Below are 20,899 nucleotides of genomic sequence, written 5' to 3'. Positions count from 1 at the left end.
TCCCTAGTCTACCCTACATAGTTACTTACTTCTAGAAATTCAAGAATTTTGCACACAAATGTAGGAATTTATAAAATGTGTTGTTTTGTTATAAGTTAACCATCCCTACAGTTTATACAAGTAGCCTACAGCTGTGACAGTCAATTGATTCATAGATTAGTTGACTGACAGAAAATTAATTAGAAACTATTTTAATGGTTGAAGTGATTTTTCATGCAAAATTATTTCATGGTTCCAGCTTCAGTAATGTGAAGATTACCTACTTTTCCCTTTAATAATTGTAATGTTTTGGTAAAAATGTTGAGGTTTGGACAAAATAAACACTGTGAAGGTGTCACTTTGGGCCCTGGTTGTTATAACACCATTTTCCCACTATTTTCACTTTATTTTTAGATACCAATCAATCAATCAATTAATGAAAAAGAAAATAATCAGCAGATTAATCCATAATGAAAATAATAATTCACTCTTAGTTCAATTAGCTCCACCACAAACAACTACAAAAGTAAAATCCTGCTATTACATTTATACACGAGTCAGAATAATCTAATAATATGATAAACAAAAGTCACAAGGGACATTTTTCGACTTTAAATACTTTCAGTACATTTTCTTGATTTTAGCCGACTTACATACTTTTCCATAAATAGTATTAGTATCAATAGTATCAATGCAGGGTTTTTACTTGTAACAGAGTATTTTCACAGTGTGCTATTAGTAGCCTACTTTTACTGTAGTTTGTTTGTTTGTTTGTAAGAGAGGGATGAAAGGGTGGGAGAGGTGTGTCGGTGTACTTCTCTGGTTCCCCCGGTCGTACTACTGTTTACCCTCTCAGTTTTTGGGAAACGACTCATCCGTTTTTTTAACGGTAACTGTCAACGAACGGACACCGACCCACCGAATCAACTATCGCGAGGACCAGGGGCAGTGCGAGAAGAACGGGTCCAGGCAAAAGGCATAGCAATATTCATATTTAGCAACAACAACAACAACAATCTTTACGGAGAATGATTATTCCGTTATGTAGACTGAAAGAATGATGAAATGTGTGCCATGTTTTATCACAAAGACACGGATGAAACCAGTGGACTGTGATGTACAGGTAGAGAAAACACACACAACGTTGTGGTGAAGCAATATTGATAGCTAGCTAGCTGGTTTATTAATAGCTAAGCTAACTGGCTAACGGTTAGCTTAGCTCGCAAAGAATTTTTCGTGATAGCTGCTCGCTTGTTGGATGATTTAATGTGTGGCCATCCCGGCGACAGCTTACAGTAGCCACAACAAAATGAGATATATCTAACCAACAGTGCTAAATAACGATGCTTATTAACAACAGGTCTTAAGCAAGCTGACGTTAGTTAGCTATTGTTAGCTAGCGAACGTTAACGTTACACGTCTTAAGAGAAAGCTGAATGAGCAAGACTCACACATTGCTAGTTCATGTTAGCAAGCTAGCGGGTGAGAATGTGATGTTAAGACACATTACTTTAAGTTAGCAAGCATTAATCTGTTTAACAGTGTTGGAGAAAGTATTCAGATCTTTTACTGCAGTAAAAGTACTGATACCACACTGTAAGAATACTCTGTTTTAAGTAAAGGTCCTGCATTGAAAATGCTATTAGTATGTAAGTGTAATCAGGACATTGTAATTAAAGTATTAAAGGGAGAAAGATGCCCCCTGTGACTGTTTTACTATTATATATGATATAGTTTATTTATTTCGCACATATAAGTGTAAATGCAGGATTTTACTGTTGTAGTTGGTTGAGGTGAAGTTCATTTGAACTAATAAGTAATGATTATTTTCATCATGGATTAATCTGCTCATTTTTTCCCCCATTAATTGATAGCTTATGTGGTTTGTAAAAAATAGTGATGCTGTCACAATTACCCAGGCCCCAAAGTGGTATCTTTACAGTGTTTTTTTGTCCAAACAAGAGTCCAAACCTCAACATTATTATCAATACAAGACAGTTATTCAAATGATTAAAAGGCAAAGCAGCAAATTTTAATATTTGTGAAGCTGGAACCATGAAATGCTTTTACGTGGAAAATCACTTCAACCATCAGAATAGTGTCAAATAAATTTTCTGTCAATCAACTAAATTTTAACTGTACTTGTGCATTTTTTATATGTTTTGTTTACAAAAATCTTAATTTGTAATGTAACTGAAGCTGTCAGATAAATGTAGTGAAGTAAAAAGTACAACATTTCCCTCTGAGATATAGTGGAGTTGAAGTATAAAGTGGTTATAGGAGAAAACACTCAGATGAAGTACAAGTACCTCAAATTTGTACTTGTGTACAGTACTTGAGCAAATACATTTAATTTCCACCCCTGCCATTTGACCAACTGTTTATTTACCTCATTTGATAACGATAACAGATATAGAAAGGTTTACAATAATTACAAATAACATTTAACTGTGATACCAAGCAATAATAAACTTAGCAAGGTAAACATCAGGTCATTTAACCGGGCATGAGGCAACTTAAATGTTTCATCCTCAAAATACAACATTTTTAATGCAGGTTTGCTCTCTGTAAATGAATTGATTTGTTTAGAGTATGCAGTAGAAGTAGTAGTACTAAAATCCTTTATTCAAGTAAAAATATTCAATTACAAATAAAGGTACTCCATTAAAGGTCCAAAAGAGTCTTCCTTAAGTACAAGTATCACAATCATGACTATGATTCTGATTGCTCTTTTATAGTTTCTATTGCCTTCTATTTTTATTTCATATAATTATTTATTCCATTTCTACTCCTCTCTATTTATCTGTACTTATTTTTGTGTCCTCGTGGTGCTGCAACATCCAAAGGTCCCCTCTGGAAATCAGTGAAGGAGTAACATATCTTATCTTAAAAAGTACTCATTATGCAGCAGAACAACTTTGAACAACTCTACATGAGATTATTGGATTATAATGATTAATGCATAAACTTGTAATAAGAATTTTGATGATGTAGTTTATGGAGCTGGATCTTATTTTTATTAGTTTTTAATATGCTGCTGTGTAGTGAATGTATTATAATACTTGATAATTGTAAACTGATCATATATTTTGTTAGTCTGTAAAGTAACTCCCAACTATGGCTATCAAATAAACATAGTGGAGTAACAAATACAATGTTTTGCTATATAATGTAATGGAGTAGAGGTAAGAAAAAAAGTACCTAGTTCTGATGGCTACACAGTATCGCAGAGCCACACAGTGAAGAATGTGGCAATAGTTTTTGTTTCCTCTCTTACCTTTAAACCACATATCAAGAAGAATATTAACAAATCTGTCTTCTCCATCTATGTAACATAGTCAAACTCTGTCCTATTACAAATGCTAAAATTCTTGTCGATAAAAGGCATTTTTTGTAGTCTTACAAGAGGGAGTCCTCACAAGACTGAAGAAGTTGGCTTCCAACACAAGCCAGACCTGATTTCAAAATCCTCTGTCTCACAAGGCTCCATCCTTGTCATATATGTTCTCTCGATGCTTTTTCAGGGTTAGGGCCTTTGGAATAAACTCCTACTGCAATTCCGGGAAGCCTTGTTGAGATTTTTTTTTTAAATCCAGGCTAAAAGCCCATCTTTTTTGTTGTTGTTTTCTTTTTGTGTTGTATTCTAATAACTTTCTAAATTTCTCATTCTTAGTCCTGCTGCTGCAGTCTGTTTCATGTTTTTGTGTGGTGTCCTTCTGTTGTTAATATTTGATCCTGTTAAGAATCCAGAGACCCTCTGGGTGATTTGCAGTATAAATAAATTGAAGTTGAACTTTAGTTTGTTTCTGTGTCTTTACAGGATGTGGTCACGCTTCTCTGGATGTATGACAGACGGTGAAGAAGGGGCAGACTTTGTAAATCCCACACATCTAACCACCTCTACTCATCCATCTACTGGCTGTCTGAATCCAGTATTTTCTTATTGAAAAGATAAAGTATTTAAATTCACAAAATAATGTAGCAAAAGCTTAGCCTTGGAGATATTTGACCTCTTTTAACCCCATCTTCCATGGGTCCGGTGCATTTTATGTCTTCATTTTGGATGGGGCTGTGCACAACACTTCAATTCACACTCATTTGTAAATTATTAGACCAATGTGCTGTGTTTGCCCCCAGTCAGTTATCCCAGCTGTGCAATCACTTCAGCTCTCTGTTGTATGTTTGAAGTGATTTGATAGACCATCAAGTCAATCAGAATGAATGGCTCTCTATTAACCCCGCCCAGCCCGCGGGCGGCAAACTCCTCCCCTTTACCTCCCTCACCCTCCCCATCTCCATCCCCTCCATCTCCCTCTTTGCTGCCCCTTTCCCCTCGGCCACCCCCTCTACCCCCTTTGGTGAGCCCTCCACCCCAGGCTCACCCGTCTTCCCTGTCAGACACCCCCACACCGTCCCCCTCGCCTTGCCTGAGCTGGACCGAATTCTGTGAGCTCCATGCCCGCGTTGCAGCCGGTGACTTTGCACGCCACTTTCGAGCTTTTCTCCTGGAAAACCCCCACTACTCCCCAGATTCAGCGGCCGCCTTCTGCCGGCGCTTCACCGACCGCTTTGTTCGTCATTTTCAGAGTGAGCTGGAGGGGGCGCTCCCGCAGAGCTGTGCTTCTGGGAGGGATGACATGGCGAGCTGGGCTCCCCAGTCAGATGCTACTTCCCTGGAAGAGGAAGCAGTGTCTCCCCTGTCAGCGTCTGGGGGAGCTGTCCTCCCATGTCCACCGACTAACACGACACGGGCCTTATCCAAGCCTGCACCGGCACGGCTGGTGTTGGAGAACCGCAGTGGGGACAGGTTTCAAGATTCTTATGCCCACAGCCAAGTCCTGCCTCCATCTTCATCATCGTCATGTTGCTCCTCAGTCGGAGGGAACAACGGGAGGCGTGAGGAGAGGGGGGCTATGATTGCCCCTGGGAATGGGGAAGCACCGGTTGAGGAAGAGGAGGACAGCTGGTTAGGAGTAGCATCTGTGGGGGAAGACGTTGAGCCAGAAGAGCAGGAAGCAGAGTCTGCAGAGGTGGACAGTGCTGACCCCTCCTACACTCCTCAGATTCCACCTTCCTCTTCCTCGGTCACTCCTCCGCCTGACTCCAAAGGTAACAGTACGCCCAACTCCTCCAAAAACAAACTGAAGAAGCGCTTTTCTCTGCGGAGTGTGGGTCGTAGTGTACGGGGGAGTGTCCGAGGCATCCTGCACTGGCGAAGCTCCTCCAGTGACTCAGCCCAGAGTCAGATGCCCTCTAGTTACAGCTATACTATGGGTGTGCAGGACGCCACCTTGGTTTCAACCTCAAAGAGGAACTCTGGTACACAGCCTCCTACACCCACCTCCTCCATGCCTGTATCCCTGTCCATGCCTCTCTCCCTTCCCCACTCCTCCTCCTCCTCGCTGCCCCCCTCATCTTCAAGCAGCGCCACCTCTCTGTCTCTTTCGGAGGCTGCCCGAGATAGGCGGCGGAGCAATGGCGAAGGAGGTGAGAAGGAGAAATGGAGCCATCGTCTGGAGAAACTCAGACTGTCACGATCACCTCCTCCTGTCCTCACCCCGACCACTGCAGGCCCTCACTCCGCCTCCTCCACGCTGCCTCCAAGCAGCGCTGCTGCTGCCAACGTGGGACCTCCAAGGAAGGTGGGCCGGTTGGTGCGGGAGGGTGGGGTGACTGTTAGCTCATCCAGCGATGAGTTGAGCGGAAGCCTTGGCTTCTCTGGCTTCTCGTTTGGTCTACTGCATCACGGTACGGACAACAACAATGCTGCCTCAGCTTCATCTGCTGCAGCTCAGGCAGGTCCAGTGCAGCCTCTGCCCAGCGGAGGGAATGTGCCCTGGAGAGGAGGACGCTGGCATAAGTGTCGGCTGGTCCTCAGAGAGAGGGACAGAGAAGGTGGTGAGCGGGGAGAGGAGTACTACTTGGAATTCTTCATTCCACCTAAAGTAAGTGTGAAACATTAAAACATGTTTTCTAGAGTTGGAACAAGTTTTCATTGATTAATTAATTTATCTTTTTGAGTTGGGACAGTAAAAAAATCTCCCACTTTTTTATTTAATATATTGTTTTTAAAGAAGCATTTCACTGCTGAAAAGATGGTCTTTTCATAAAACTAGGCTGTCTATGCAGTAGAAGGATGTAAATACGTTTGAAATTGGTGCTATTTGACTAGATAACACAGAGGAAAAGGGCTGTGGCATGTGCGCTTGCTTAAGAGGCAGAAAACCAACAACTACCAGAATGCCCTGTGCCAGACCAGACCAGTAAATGCTCCTGCTGGTGTGTGACATAATTTAGCTTGGCTGTTTTTCTACAAGAAACAATATGGCAGCTGGCTTGTACCAAATTATCTCAAATTACAGTTAAACAGTAAGCTAAAATATGTTTCTGAAAACATTTTGGGTCACGTATACAGGCGACATGATAACAGAATCTTGTTTCATATTTGATCCACGCTGCTTAGTTTTACTGGTTCATAGGCCTTTTTCACAGAGGACATTTTGACTTGTCACAGTAGGAAAAACACAGGTGTGAATAATGAAATTAATGATGGCTGAATTCCATTTAGCTGCTTTTTTTCCAGGTTGCTGGTCTCTTGCATGCTTGCTACCTGTCATACTCACTGGAACACCTGATAGGGCAGAACCACCATTAGTGTTATAGTAACGCCTTATGATAGCTCAAAATGTCTGCTGTCAGAAAGGCCTATGTGACTTTGGTCTGCGTTTGAGAGAGTGAGAGAGAGGGTTGGGTCTCTCTCTCGATCTGCTTCTATACTCTTTGTGTCTGTGGTGATGGGCATCCAAAAATATGGAGGTACAATCTGTAGTTCAGGCAACAGCCCCAGAGCCAGAGAAAATTGCATCATATAGCGAATTTGAGTTAAGAGATGAGCAGGGAGATCTGGGTGCTGGTAAGATGGACTGAAGTTTACCACAGTTTATTTATACATATTCATATTACACACATTATTTTAATACAGAGCTGGTTGAAAATGGGAAAAGTATCCCTTTCAGTATTCCCTTTTCATAATGTTGGTAAGTATTTTATAGGTTTTTTTGTTCTTCGTCCTTGTCTTTTTTGCTCTATCCCAGCTGACATTGGGCAAGAGGCGGGGTACACCCTGGACAGGTCGCCAAACTATCACAGCGCTGACACATAAAGACAGACAACCATTCACACTCAGTTTCACAATTATTCACCAATTAACCTATCCCCAGCCTGCATGTCTTTGCAGGGAAAAAAGAGGGCCCAGTACTGAGCCCTGGGGTACCACACAAATCAAAGCAGTGACTAACAGTGTGTCACATCTAATGTATTTGGTTCGGTTAAAACAACCTCAGGTTCAAAATTTAAATTAAAAAAAAAAAAAGTAAATGCAATATAAACAGTGTAGCCAGATTTTCCATTTATGAAAGAATTATTTAAGTCACCCTTACAATTAAAATGCAGTTTTCTAACAACTTGAAAATTAAAATGAAAGTGTTATTGACATTTTATTTCTTACAAATTCAGATTTGTTTTTTTAAATTACGTACTTATTCAACATATTTGTCAGTAGTGTCTAAACAGAGAGACAAGCAGACACATACACACACCTGCAAGCAGACAGACAGGCAGAGACCGAGCTCTAAGCTGGTTTCAGCCTTGGCCTGGCAGTAAATGGCGCACAGCTTGTCAGACTCTAGTGGTTCCGCTAGTCTAGCATTTATAAACAAACATAATATGTTATTCACGTTGACATATTGCTTATTACTAATGCCATACAAGTGCCAAGCGCCATGACACTGTCCACACAAGTTGCTGAAGTCGGTTATTTTTTATTTAGCCACAACATTTCATAATGACAAATGCCAGTTCAACTGGTTTGCATGAAATCAAGCCAGTTTAAACTCGTATACTGGTTTGGACTTTTGACTCTGTGATGTTGTGAGGGGCATTTTTTATTTTCTTTTACATTTTATAGATTAAACAGTTAATGACAAAATCCCTGGTTGGCAAGTGTCTTTATAGGAGTAGTTTGACATTTTTAGCGATTTGCTTTCTTGCAGAAAATTAGATGTTCAGATTGATACCACTCTTGTGACTGGATGCTAAATATCAAACTGCAGCCAGCAGCTGGTTAGCTCAGTTTAGCATAAGACTGAAAACAGGGGGAAACAGCTAGCCTGACTCTGCCCAAAGGTAACAAAATCCACTTACCAGCTTCACTGAAGTTCACAGTTAACATGTTATGCCTGGCTTATTTAATCACATAAAAACAAAGTGTAAAAATAACAAGTTGTAGTTTTACAGAGGGTTATGTGTTGTACTTTTTCTTGGTTGGCAGCAGTGACTTCCTTGCAAAGACAAAAAAATTTTCCAGCCCATGACCCCCCTGTATAACAGCTATGTTTTTTACAGTTCAGTTTTTGTTGTGATAACTAAGTAGTAAACTTTAATGGAGGAACAGCAGTCGCTGATTTTGATTGGTTTGCCTCCCCAGTCATCGAAGCCCCGGCTGACTGTCCCTTGCTGCTCAATCGTGGATGTGAGGAGCACCACAGCGCTAGAGGTGCCTGATAAGGAGAACACCTTTCTGCTGCAGGTAATCACCTCTTCATCCCTCCATCAGTTCTGCTGTCTTACTTTTCTTCACCAATTACATGTGTTATTCTTCCTGTACATATATAATCCATTTACTCTAATTTACTGATACATATTTTGTATATACTCAGTGTTAACGCCTTATTTTGAAAAGCTTACCTAGTCACATTTATCCCTGGCCCTTTCATTGAATGCCAAACTCAAACTTTAGCAGCAGCTGGTTTGACCACAGAGATGCGAGTGACAGCCAGTTCAACAGCAGTCTCGCTCAGTTCCTGTGCTTCTCAGGTGGTCCAGAGGCATTGCTGATGTCTCTGCATTGTCTCTGCTGTCATGTTGATGGTTGTCGTCTCTATTAAAGAACTGAAATATTTTTGACTTCCTTCGATTTTTGCTAGACACTAAATGGTTTTTGGAGGTGTATCCTGCTGCAACTCCGTATGATACAACTGAAATAAATAATATGCAGTCATTGAAAGATAAAGAACAATGAAAAGATAAACAGTCAGATAAACAGAACAAATCTAACAGAATAATAACACCACACTATGAGAAATGCAATACTTGAATGTTACATGATTAAGGTACAATATTTCAACCTTATATGTCAAGTTTATTTATAAATACCTATGTATTTATTTTAAAAAGCAAATAAATGAAATCAGTAATTAATGCCAGTCTGGCTGGTTTGGCTAGCCCCCAATATAATGGTAGGGGAATTGCTGTGTTAGAATATGAACCAACTAAAGCACATAACCTGAAAATACAAGGATCTTTGGGTAAAAGGAGATGCAGTTTTACAGTCAGTGCACTTAGTTTAATGATGGACTGTCCACTAACCAATATCAGCTTCACCCCTCATTTTTGCCTTCTTTCTTTTAATACTTTCCAGCTGGAAGGGTCGGCACAGTACGTGATTGAGACACGCGATGCTGTACAGATGAGAGCCTGGCTGAGTGACATCAGGAACGGCATCTGTCTCAGGTACTGAAAGAATGACTGGGTGCACGTGGGGCATTAATGTTTGGGACGAGCAACGTGTGGGACAATATTAGGTTACTACCTACTTTCTCTCCACCACAGTGAACAGGAAGATGCTGAAGGTGTGTGTGTGGGGCCGTTGGACATCAGTGGGACGCCTGAGATTGTTGACCGTCTTTCACAAGGTACATCCGTGATACTGATACTGTGAGCTTTACAGTGTGTTGCAGTACAGTGGGGCTGCAGTGTTTAGAGAGTAACATAAACTTCCTTTTATTACTAGTGACACATAACATAAAAAAGTCATTTTGCCAACACTTGATCTCATAATTAGCTAGAAGATTCCACCTTGTGAATGAAACAAGCACTTCTTTAAGATGTTTTTGTTAACATGAAGGCTTTGTGAGAGAATATACACAATTTGAAAGCAGACTTGTGAAGGTGTGGCAGGTGACTTAGCAAGATCTGTGAGTAATAGTGTACAGTAGTCATTATTGTTCAGTTTGAGTGTCTTTTGTCTTGTTAAATTACCAGATATCTGGCTCTGAACCCTGGTTGTGAGACTTGTAATTGTAAACTACTTAAGCCTGGTTTGTAGCTGTAACATTTAATTCGTTTATTTTCAGAGACAGTACACATTGATCAGCATCATTGTAAATATACCAGTGTTTGCCAACAGGCACTTTTTCCAACCCTTGTCCCTTGGCCAGATGTTAAATTAGCCAATAAAACAAGAATTAAACACACAACATGTAAAACTAGAACCAGAGAAAGCAAAACAGGATAAAGAGTAAGGCAGCATCATGCAAAGTAGGACATATAAAATGCAAATGTTAAGCAGACAGTCATCAAAAGCAGTTTACATGACAACATAAAATCACATTACATCACATAAGAAAGAGGTAAAATAATGAAGGGACAAATCACAAACACAAAAAGTCAAGTAAATGGCATCTGTATGTATGTTTATCTGCTTTATGATGTAGTTTACACCTCTCTTTGGTGATTTTTTTGTTGTCTCAGTGTGTTATGGAGGTATTGGAGGCTCCTCACCTCTGATGGATCCTCTTCCACCCGAACTACCACCTCGAGCCCCTCTCGACGAACCAGACAGTCGGATTCTTGGCGGAGGTGGAGCTAGTCTGGGCACACCTTTTGCCGAGACGCCAGACGCCACAGGTGACTATGATCCAAAGACATTTTATTTAAAGAGACAGTTCACCCCCAAATGAAAAATACATATTTTCCTTTTACCTGTAGTGGTGCCTATCAGTCTAGATTGTTTTGGTGTGAGTTTTTGAATGTTGGACATGTTGGACACAACAAGGTCTGTGGATTGTCTTGAGTAACTCTGAGTGCCATATATTTTCAAGAGAAGGCAGACATCTCTTCAGCCGATATCTCTAGCACTTGGATACTTGCTTGCTTTTAAAATCCTACATGAACCATCTTTTAAACTTTAAAGCACTAAAATATTATATGTACCATTCATCCATCCAGGATCCTTCCTGTTCTCGGAGGTGACCACTGCAGAGGCAGTAGAGCACCCACTCAGTGAGTGTCAGTGGTTCCACGGCACCCTGTCCCGTCTCAAAGCTGCTCAGCTGGTGTTGGCCGGAGGCCCGGCGAGCCACGGTGTCTTCCTGGTTCGCCAGAGCGAGACAAGGCGTGGAGAATATGTCCTCACCTTTAACTTTCAGGGCAAGGCCAAGGTGAGTCCGGGAAGTCAGCTGTGTGTGTTAAGACAAATAAGTAAATGTTCTGAAATTTGTCTTACTTTGTTTTCTTCCCTTCAGCACCTTCGTCTGTCCCTGAATGAGGACGGTCAGTGCAGAGTGCAGCACCTTTGGTTCCAGTCCATCTTTGACATGTTGGAGCACTTCCGGGTGCACCCGATCCCCCTGGAGTCCGGTGGCGCCTCAGACGTCACACTCATCAGCTTCGTGGGTGCCACCGCTGTTCGACAGCCAGGTACGAGTGAACTCCACCCTCCAAATATATAAAGAAAAGATCAGTCTGTCCGATCAGTCTGTAATAATAGAAGAAAAAAGTTGTGCTGGGCAAAAAAAAGATAAATAAATCAGACCAGGACTCCCTCCTTATGTTTCAGCTGCTTGGATTATGAATATCTTTATATGCAGCATGTAAGTAAACAGTTTCAGCCTCTCGTAAACAGCAAGCAGAGTTGTGTCAGTTCATCAGTGATGCAGCCTATGAGAAAACAAAACACACTTCTTTCTTAATGTCATTATTTTCCAACCTGCAGCTGTTAATCAGCAGTGAGCACTGAGCATTGTGGCTCTCTTGCAGTCAGCAACTTTGCATAAATGAAGAAGCACATTTTCATAAAACAAAAAAAGGCAGGAATTTTTTCTTTCTTTAGATAAATAATGTGGTAATTATTAATCCTTGCGATCTGAGATTCAAAAGAGGAGATGTCTGTCATTAAATTTAAGCACCCATCAGAAACACCAACAGGCTTTGTTTGGGTGACCCAATAGCAGGTTAGTGAAACAAACGCCCTGGGCAGTGAGTCTCCAGTTCATTTCCCAGCTGGCTGGACTGTTTGCTGTATGTCATTCATTCCCTTTCCATACGTATCCTGTCTCTCTCCTCTGTTACTATCAAATAAAGGTATAAAATGCCCCCAGATTAATTTTGAAATAAAAATAAACAGGCTTTGTCTAACTCTTCCAGTGGAGAAGAACATCATTTTTGTTTGGGTATACCTGGTGGGAGGAGATAAACACAACTGGATAGAAGCTGTAAGGAAAATTAATTAAGTTAATTTTATTTGCACATAGCGTTGGTGCATCAGAGGTTAAGAGCTTTGAAGCACAGGCCACCAAGTTGTAGCATGAGTAGAAAAGTATGAAGTAAATCCACTGTAGTTTGAAACTGGTCAAATTCTGTGTTGGCTGGGCATGGGGCATATAAAAACAATATTTAAAAATAATGTGCCATGACCTTTTAAAGAACATAGTACTGAAAAAATTAAATTTTAAATATATGTGTTTATCTGTTTATTATTTTCTGCACACATGGCATGGAGCACGGGTAGCAGGAATACTCAGGGGGTTGCAGCAACTCAACAACTAAAACTAGGTCAAAATCATCAATTGAAATAGTGTAAACCATGGTTTTTCCTCTTTCTTACTGGGATACAGGTTACATGTGTAGTGCACAAGTATCTGGTGGGAAAGAGGATTTGCTTGTGTTTTTTTTCTGTTTATGTTTATATGTATTAGTCCATAATTAGTTTCCTTGCAATGCGAATGACAACCTTGAGTTGTTTAAGGTGTCAGTCTCCCAATGAATCCAAGTAACAGACATCAGGGACCAATCATCCTGTACAGCAGACCCCTAGAGAGAGTTCAGTACAGTCAGCTATTAGGGTTATAACTGTACAGAGAAATCATGGTTAGGTGCAAGTTCGGTACAGCGGAAAATGACCAAATGCATAAAGATCCTTTTTATTCATTTTGAGCAGACAATAGTGCAAGTGTCAAAGATAGACACGATCCTCTGTAGTAGCTGAAACCTGCAGGCGGGTCTCCCAAATCCGCTGTTTCATTTGTGCTTGACATAGTGTGACTGATTGCTAATCAGTTTGTTGTGCTTACTTCAGCATATGTTGCAGACTGTCTAGGCTAAAAGTTTCCAAGTGGAACTCATACTTGTGAACTTTGAGTCTACATAATGTGCATCAATCAACCTACTGTTTTTTCTGTGTGTGGTTCAATCCCTCAGAATTACAGCGGGCGAATCCATGATTTTTTTTCTTGCCCGAGTGTCCTTGTGTAGCAGTCTGTTACCTCTCTAAATTTGGAGGTTTTTGCAGGTCTGCGAATGCAGCACAGGCAGAACTCTTCTTTTTTCCTTAGCAACAGCTTTTAGAGTTTTGAGTTGTGGGATGAGTAATTGATCAGTTGATTCAGTCAGAGCTGATCAGATCAATAGACGAGAGGAGCAGCTCAGCAGTGTGTGAGTGAGAGCAAATTTTTAAACCAGTGCAATGTGCGTGTAAGTTTCACTTTCACTGTGTTTGATGTTCTGCTGCCCCATTTGCGCCTAGAGTATGCTTTGCGCTGCGACAGTGTGGAGCAACTACTGACAGTATTCCAACAGCGCTCCTAATGATCAGTCCAGCTGCAGAAATAGAAAATCAAATGTGGTGGCAGATGTTTTAAGCTTGGCAGGCCGCCACAAATAAATTAATGTGTGGGAAACCCTGAACTACATACACAAGTCAGTCAGTTCAATTGTTGTTGTGTGTTAGCATGTGCTTAGTTGGAGCTAGTCTTAAGGTGTTCACTGCCTGTAGAAATCTGGGAAATTACTATCAAGGTGTGTGTGCTCGATCTAAATCCATCAAATGTGTTTTTATCTGTGTGCACATGCATGCTGGTCACATCTTTCTCTCAGCTGTTTTTACACACATACTGCATGATATCTAACAGAAGACACCAGCCACATCTTAACTCTTTTTCCTCATCTCTCATGTCATCCTTTGCTCTTCCTCTCTTCTCCATGTAGCTGTAGATCTCAAACAACATCTGTTTGTTTATATAAGAAGCATCACACTGTGCTCGTTTATTTCTTAAATAGAAATGGCTTCACAGTAAAAGTTCAACGTGTGAAATGTGTTAAAAGTGATTGTTAGTAATAGAAACTAACCACAAATATTCACACTCACACGCAGCATTCTCCATCTGCTCATGTGTTACAGCACCCATCTCTGTTCTGACCTCTCTGTTGTTGTTGTCTGTTGTATCCGTTGGCTCATCCCTTGCAGGCCGGGACAGGGCAGGCAGTCGGCCTACAGTCTGTGATGCCATCACTACGCGCCATCCTGACTCTCCATCTACCCCCATCTCTGACTGTGTGTAAGTGAGACCGGACTCGGCTGAGAGAGAGAGCAAGAGAAAGAGAGAGAGTTTTTGTCTGGGAGTGAGTGGGTGAATAATTAATGTGCTTATTGAGATCAGACACATTGACACGTCAGGTTTTTTTGTTATTTATTTCAACACAATATGCATTTAAATTTGGCAATGTGATTCTGCAGGACAGAAGCTGATATAAATAAACTACAAAAATAAATAAAAAATGAATAAAGAAAGAAAAGAATAAATAGAGAAAATAAGACTTAAGTGCAATACTAAAAGAACTGATTGATCATTGATTACTCTTTTATTCTTTTTTTTAATCTAGAAAACTTAATTTTAATTTAAACTTGCCCACCACAGAGTTGGAACTCACCAACAAGCTGTGCAGATGTGACGTAGGCTGAACATAATGTCTTTTTCTGCACAGTGGAGAGAAATGATGGTCTGATGCCAACAGGACTGTCACTTTTTATTTCAAATTCAGAATACCGTTCAAACCTGAAAAAACTTAAGTATTCAGTCTGTATGTCACTGTTCATCTGATGCACTTCATGACCTGTTTCCTTACTAAAAAGAGCAATTATTTTTTTCTTCAATAATGTGGAGTAGATACTTATGTGAGGAAACAGTTTGGGTTGCTATAGTAATCCATCTATAGACAGTTATCTATGTGTAGATAGAGAAATGACAGATACTTGTAAGGGTGTTTGCTGCCTTACAGACTATTGTACAACTTTTAATTTAGAATTACGCTACTTGGGTTATGTTTGAATTAAACATAAAAATACTTTTTGGGTTCAAATATGTTCAGACTTAATCTTTTGAGCAAGTGACTACTTTAGAGGCCTCTTGGTGAAGGAAATTAAATTTAAAAAGCATATTCTTTTTCTGGTTATCGACATTCCGTATTAAAAGTGTGGTGGCTTGCCCATTCCCAGACATTATACTGTATGCTGCGCCTTCTTTCCGTGCTCCATCTTGTGGACAGTTGTAAATTGGAGTGATAAATTCATGCTCTGTGATTCTATTCCCCAGTGCCCCCAACTCTACATTGACTTAGTTGAGTAAAATGTGTTCTCCATCTGACAGTGACAGGCTCAGCTGTAAGTCTGCCCCTTTATATGAACAATGCTCTCCCGAATTTAAAAACAAGGGTGCTAAAACTGAATTTGTGATGTCATTAAGTATAAGAAGAAAAAATATAAGTATGAATAAGATTCATTGTCTGTGTAGCAGCTCCAGACTTTATACTTGATGACATCACAAGTTTGAGACTTCTCTGGATACTGCCGTTGAAAAAAGACCAGCTCATGTTCACAGATATTGATTAAATATTCTTGGTCATGTAAATACCATATTGGAATTCTTAATTTAGGTTTCCCTTTAAAGCTCTTATTAGTAAATGTGAAGTGAATCTAGAGTCATCGATCAGTAGATTACCTGCTGACCTGAATCAAACACATCAGTCTCATCTTACTATTAATTTAGCTGCTAGCTTTTAGTTTAATCAATTGCATATCTTTTTTTCCCCTGAAGTTTAATATTTTATCAGGATATTTAAAAGAGACATTTCATGCCCTCATTGTAATACACGCCAGGAAATCCTGGATTTAAGCATAAATTATTAGTTGGTCAAACTATTTTTATAATCAGTACATTTTTAAAGTCACATTTTTTTAAATTCTCCTGTTCCAGCTTCTCAAATGCGAAGATTTGGTGCTTTTTTTGTCTTTTCTGATGGTAAACTGAATATATTTTGGTTTTGGGCAAACAAAACAAGTTGTTTGGAAGACATCACGACGAGTTCTGGGAAATTATGAGGGACATTTTTCTGATGTGAATGAATTAATTAAAGAAGTTATCAGTAGCAGCCCTGCTCTGGATTGTCTGTGTACATCTCTACTATGGATTACATTGCCTAACAGTGTTAAAACAGTGTGTGTGTGTGTGTGTGTGTGTGTGTGTGTGTGTGTGTGTGTGTTTGTGTGTTTGTTGAATCGGACTGCCTCCATGACCCCCATGGACTCCATGACTGCAGACTTCTTCCACCTAACCAGCCACTCACTGTCACTTTCTTTTTTTCTCTCCTGCCTCTCACCCTCCTCTCCTCCGACTATGCTGTCACTTCACTCCTTCACTACACTTTTGGCCTTATTTCCTCCTCCTCCTCTGCCTCTCTTTATTTACACTTTTCTCTCATTTCCCCCTTTTTTTTCTTTCTTTTCTTTTTCTCTCATCTGTTTCTGCTCCATGCAGACTTGACCAGCAGACCCCGTAGCCCACCTCAGCCTCCTCCACTGCCGCCAGGCCGGCCGCCGCCCCCAACTCCTCCCCAGGAGAGAGGAAACGAGATGGAGGCAGGAGGAGTAGGTGGAGGAGGTGGAGGAGGAGGCGCGCCAGTGGTGACGATGGCGACGACAGGAGGAGGAGCAGGAGGAGGAGGAAGTGGAGGCAGCGGAGGTGGTAGCGGAGGAGGAGTGGAGGACTGGGAGGAGAGGGACAGGGACACTCCCCTCCGCCAACTAGAAGCTGTGGAGGGAGAAGAGAGGGACGGAGCGAGGGCGCCCCGTGCCATCGACAACCAATACTCCTTCTTCTGATGAAGGGAAGACCAGGAGGGGGAGGAGGAGTGTGTATGTGTGTTTATGTTTGAGTGTGTGTGTGTGTGAGCAAATGTGAGATTGGATGAGGCGGCGTACATCATAGCCATTCATAACCAGTATTTTTCTTTTGTTAGCAAGGTGGAGGAGAAGAGGAGGAGGAGGAGGAGGTGTAAAAGTACTAACACTATACGAGAGAGAGAGAGAAGACTAAGCAGATGGAGAGATGGGTGAGAGCAGCTTTACAACACTAACTATAGCGGTACATTTCTTTTATTTTATTTTTTTAGTCAGATAAGCTTTGTTTTTGCCGGTACGACTCACAGTAGCAGGCTCTTTCTCGTACGTGAACAGCATTGAGAGCTCGAGCGCTGTGAAGCCAGCAGTCCTGATACCTCACAGTGGTCCTGCCAAGACAGCACACGCTAGCCAGAGGCCAAACATACTCTACAGACATCTGTACTGTGGCAGGTAGACCCAAAACTTTTACTCTTACTGCTACAGAGACCACGTCTCAGCAACCTCTATTTAAAAGATTATATTGTTTCAAAGGTTCTACATGTAGCTTATTAACATCAATACATGGTTATGCTCGTTTGATTGGAAGAACTACAAGGCCAAACTGAAATGTGAATTTTGAATAAACACAATGTATGGTTGAATGTAAAATAATAATAAGAACACTAATGTTGATTTAGGTCTTAGACTGTACATAAAGATGGACGACGTGTCTCCACTTAACTCCACTGTACAAACATAAAGCCAGAATATTCTGCTATCTTGCGCTGGTGATGTCATTTGGAGCCAGAGTCTGCGCAGTAGCGATCTCCGCCGTGTCGTGTTACCACCCAAACACCTGTCCGACCAATTGTGGATTGAATTGATTCCGAAAAACAAACACTTGAACATACATCAGTATAAACATCATAAAAACTACCTAAGATTACATCATAAAAACTACCTAAGATTACAGAAACCATGGGAAAAAATTATTTGAGGTGTACCTTGAAGTTTAAAGGGATAGGGCACCCAAAAATGAAAATTTAGCCATTATCTACTCGCCCACGTCCAATCAGCTGACTTGAAGGGGGCAAGGTGTATGACCTATATTGTGGTGATCAAGATGTTTTGGCTTCATTTCGGGGGAACTGTCATATTGTCCATCTTCTCTATACAGTCTGTGATTTAAATATGTTTTCATTTATCAAGCAAAAAATATTTGTTGGATCCAGATTGTGAAATGTGAGAATTTGCTGCTTTTTGATTTACTTGATTGTAAATTTAATATCTTTAGACTTTTGTTTCAGATAAAATGTTTTGAAGACCACACCTACAGCTCTTAGAAATTTTGAACAACATTTTAAGATAAGATAAGTCTTGGAACCCATTGGCTATTGTCTGATGACGACAAAGCCTCTGGGAGTGAGGGCCAGTATTTCGGGCTGATTCGTAGTAGCCAGCGGATATTGGGGCCAACATTTCTTCCTTAGTGCTCTAGTCGTTTCGGCTAATCTCTAAAAAACAAATATCTGCATATGAATGCTGCCAATTTTTTGAAAAAGCTAACATTAACCTAACTTGTTGTTAAATGATAGCCGATGGGTTCCAAGATAGCATTTTGGCCAATGTGTTCTGCTTCTCCATAAGGACTGTTTACCTTTTGTTAAAACGTGATTGGTCAATACTACTTGGACTACAAACAGTGTACAACTGAAACCAGAACACTTCCGACACTAGACTATTGTTCCATCACCTGCAGATTCTGCATGCATATGCAGACATCTGTTTAAAGAGATTAGGATATGGTAAACCTCTATTAATCGCCAGAGGGGAAATCCAGCTTTTGCAGTGGCCCAAAGACAGCAATAGTACATATAGATTAAGTAAAAGAATGACTAAATAGAGATATATATAAAACTAAACAAGCAGAAAACATTTGGAGCAAGAAATTGCAAGTTCAAGTGACTGGTGTGTGTGTGTGTGTGTGTGTGGTTTTACACTTCTCTTGCATTTGCTAGACTAAACAATTAATAGCAAAATAACATGATGTTAGTTGCAACTCTACTGCCCATTTTCTTGAATATTAGTTGAACAAGATTGTGGTCAGATTAAAATGTTTTAAAAAGGGATTTTATCTGTATAAATGTTTCTCAAAAGAACACATTTTCCAGACAGCATAAAAGTGACTGATTTTTCAGTGGAGTTTGGTTTGACATCGCAACACAACAGAGAAATGTTTTGGGTCTAAGTGGCACATGAAGTAGAGCAGGCAGGAAACATTTACCTCAGTCACACTCAGCAGCATCACTCAGTAAATGTCTCTCTTTCTTTCTCTCTCTCTCTCTCTTCTTTTTCTCTCTGACATTAAGAAAAAAAAAGCTGAACTGGGAGAGAAATTATTGATGATACCAATAACAATAATATTGATGGAAATAATAATAATAATGATAATAATAATGACGGTCAGAATAATAGTATTAATTTTATTTGTTTTTAAGACATCTTTTTATTTTGTATGCTTACTCCATGTAACACTTGTTCCGACTCCATCTTGTAATTGAAAATGTGTTTGTGCCTTTTTTTATTTTTGGGATAAAAAGAAGGAAACAAAAATATATATAAGATTTGCTATAATGCCTCATTCTCAAGGTTACAGTATCCTCACTCTTTTCATGCTGTCTTCTCCTCCTCAACCTCATCCTCCATTCATCAAGGGTAAAAAGAATATACAATTAGCAGAAAATGTCAGTGAAAATACCTACTTTTTCTACTTGTGCCTTTCTGTGTCTGTCGTCTTCGTCATCAGCCTGCATTTGTGTTGCCCTGTCTTCATTTATCATTCAGTTTAGAGCTTGCCTGTTTCTTTATGCACCATATAACCCACCCAGTCATTTCTATCAGTCTTTTCTTTGCTCATGTATTTGTCTATATGCACCTCAACACCCCCACCCCCCCCCCCACCCCCCAGCTTAATCATCATGTTCAGTGTCCTTTTCTCAGTTTCAAAACTCTTTGTGCCTTTCTCTGTCTCTTTTCTCTCTTTGCTGGGACCGTGTGTTGAGGGCGGGCAGTGTTGTCTGTCCACCCTGTGTGGTTAGTTTCAGGTACTACATTGAATTTAATGATATAATATAAATATAGTGAAACATACAACAGCGTGTGGTCTTTTTTTTCTCACTCTCAAAGATGGAAATGTTATTTGTAAATCACATACACTATTAGGGATGCACTTCTGTTGAAAAGTTATAAATCAGCTTTTATATTGTCATTTTTCTTTTTTTCCTTCAATAATAACTATTTCACCAGATATTAAAAACAATGTAATTCACCAGTTGTATTATTCAGATTTAAAATCGTTTGGGCTCCAAAAGAAGAATGAAATGATTCAAACTTTAATTAAGTCGATGTCCCCACAGTCTTCCATTACAGGGGAAAATACTGTTGGAACTTGGCTTTTATATTTATTTTCCAATCCAGAAAAGTGTAAGTGACCCTCTGGCAACATTGAAGGATAATGGTACAACTTGACTAAATATTGAGTCTGTGCAGGTTTTTTTTCTTTCTTTCTTTGTGGGGGCCCTGTGCAGTCTACCTCATGGTCAGATTGAAGAGGTTTAGTGGTTCGAGTTCATTTCATGGATTAAATAAACAACAATTTAAACTTAAAAATCTACGAGATTTTGCGAAATACTATAGGCCTATTCCAGACACTTTTTTAGTCATTTTTGAGATTTGGTCGTCAGCGTAAAATTGATCACTTTTGCAGTCAGTAACCTGATCTAGAGCAGGGCGTCTGTGTTTATTGACAGATTGACTGTGTGAATAACACAGTAGGTCAATGTAGAGTTTAATAGGTATTATTCATAA

General features: G+C 40.1%; 1 protein-coding gene across 2 annotated transcripts; it reads left to right on the top strand.

Annotated features, from left to right (window-relative positions):
- Positions 1-816: 816 nt before the first annotated feature.
- sh2b1 (SH2B adaptor protein 1) lies at positions 817-20,185 on the top strand. 2 transcript variants are annotated; one of them, XM_033644858.2, is made up of 10 exons: positions 819-1,102; positions 3,800-5,924; positions 8,465-8,566; positions 9,458-9,549; positions 9,649-9,731; positions 10,570-10,725; positions 11,047-11,258; positions 11,343-11,517; positions 14,342-14,432; positions 16,689-16,845. In XM_033644858.2, exons 2-10 carry the CDS (start codon positions 4,197-4,199, stop codon positions 16,708-16,710), a joined length of 2,661 nt encoding a protein of 886 aa, XP_033500749.1. In that variant the 5' UTR covers positions 819-1,102; positions 3,800-4,196; the 3' UTR covers positions 16,711-16,845. The 2 variants fall into 2 exon arrangements, with proteins under 2 accessions (XP_033500748.1, XP_033500749.1); XM_033644857.2 differs by lacking the exon at positions 14,342-14,432 and having other exon boundaries at positions 817-1,102; positions 16,689-20,185.
- Positions 20,186-20,899: the final 714 nt, after the last annotated feature.

This window comes from Epinephelus lanceolatus, chromosome 18, assembly GCF_041903045.1.
Source record: "Epinephelus lanceolatus isolate andai-2023 chromosome 18, ASM4190304v1, whole genome shotgun sequence".
In the NCBI taxonomy this organism is placed as follows: domain Eukaryota; kingdom Metazoa; phylum Chordata; class Actinopteri; order Perciformes; family Serranidae; genus Epinephelus; species Epinephelus lanceolatus.
The sequence above is the reverse complement of the archived record's forward strand: the minus strand, read 5'-3'. Positions and strand labels throughout refer to the sequence as shown.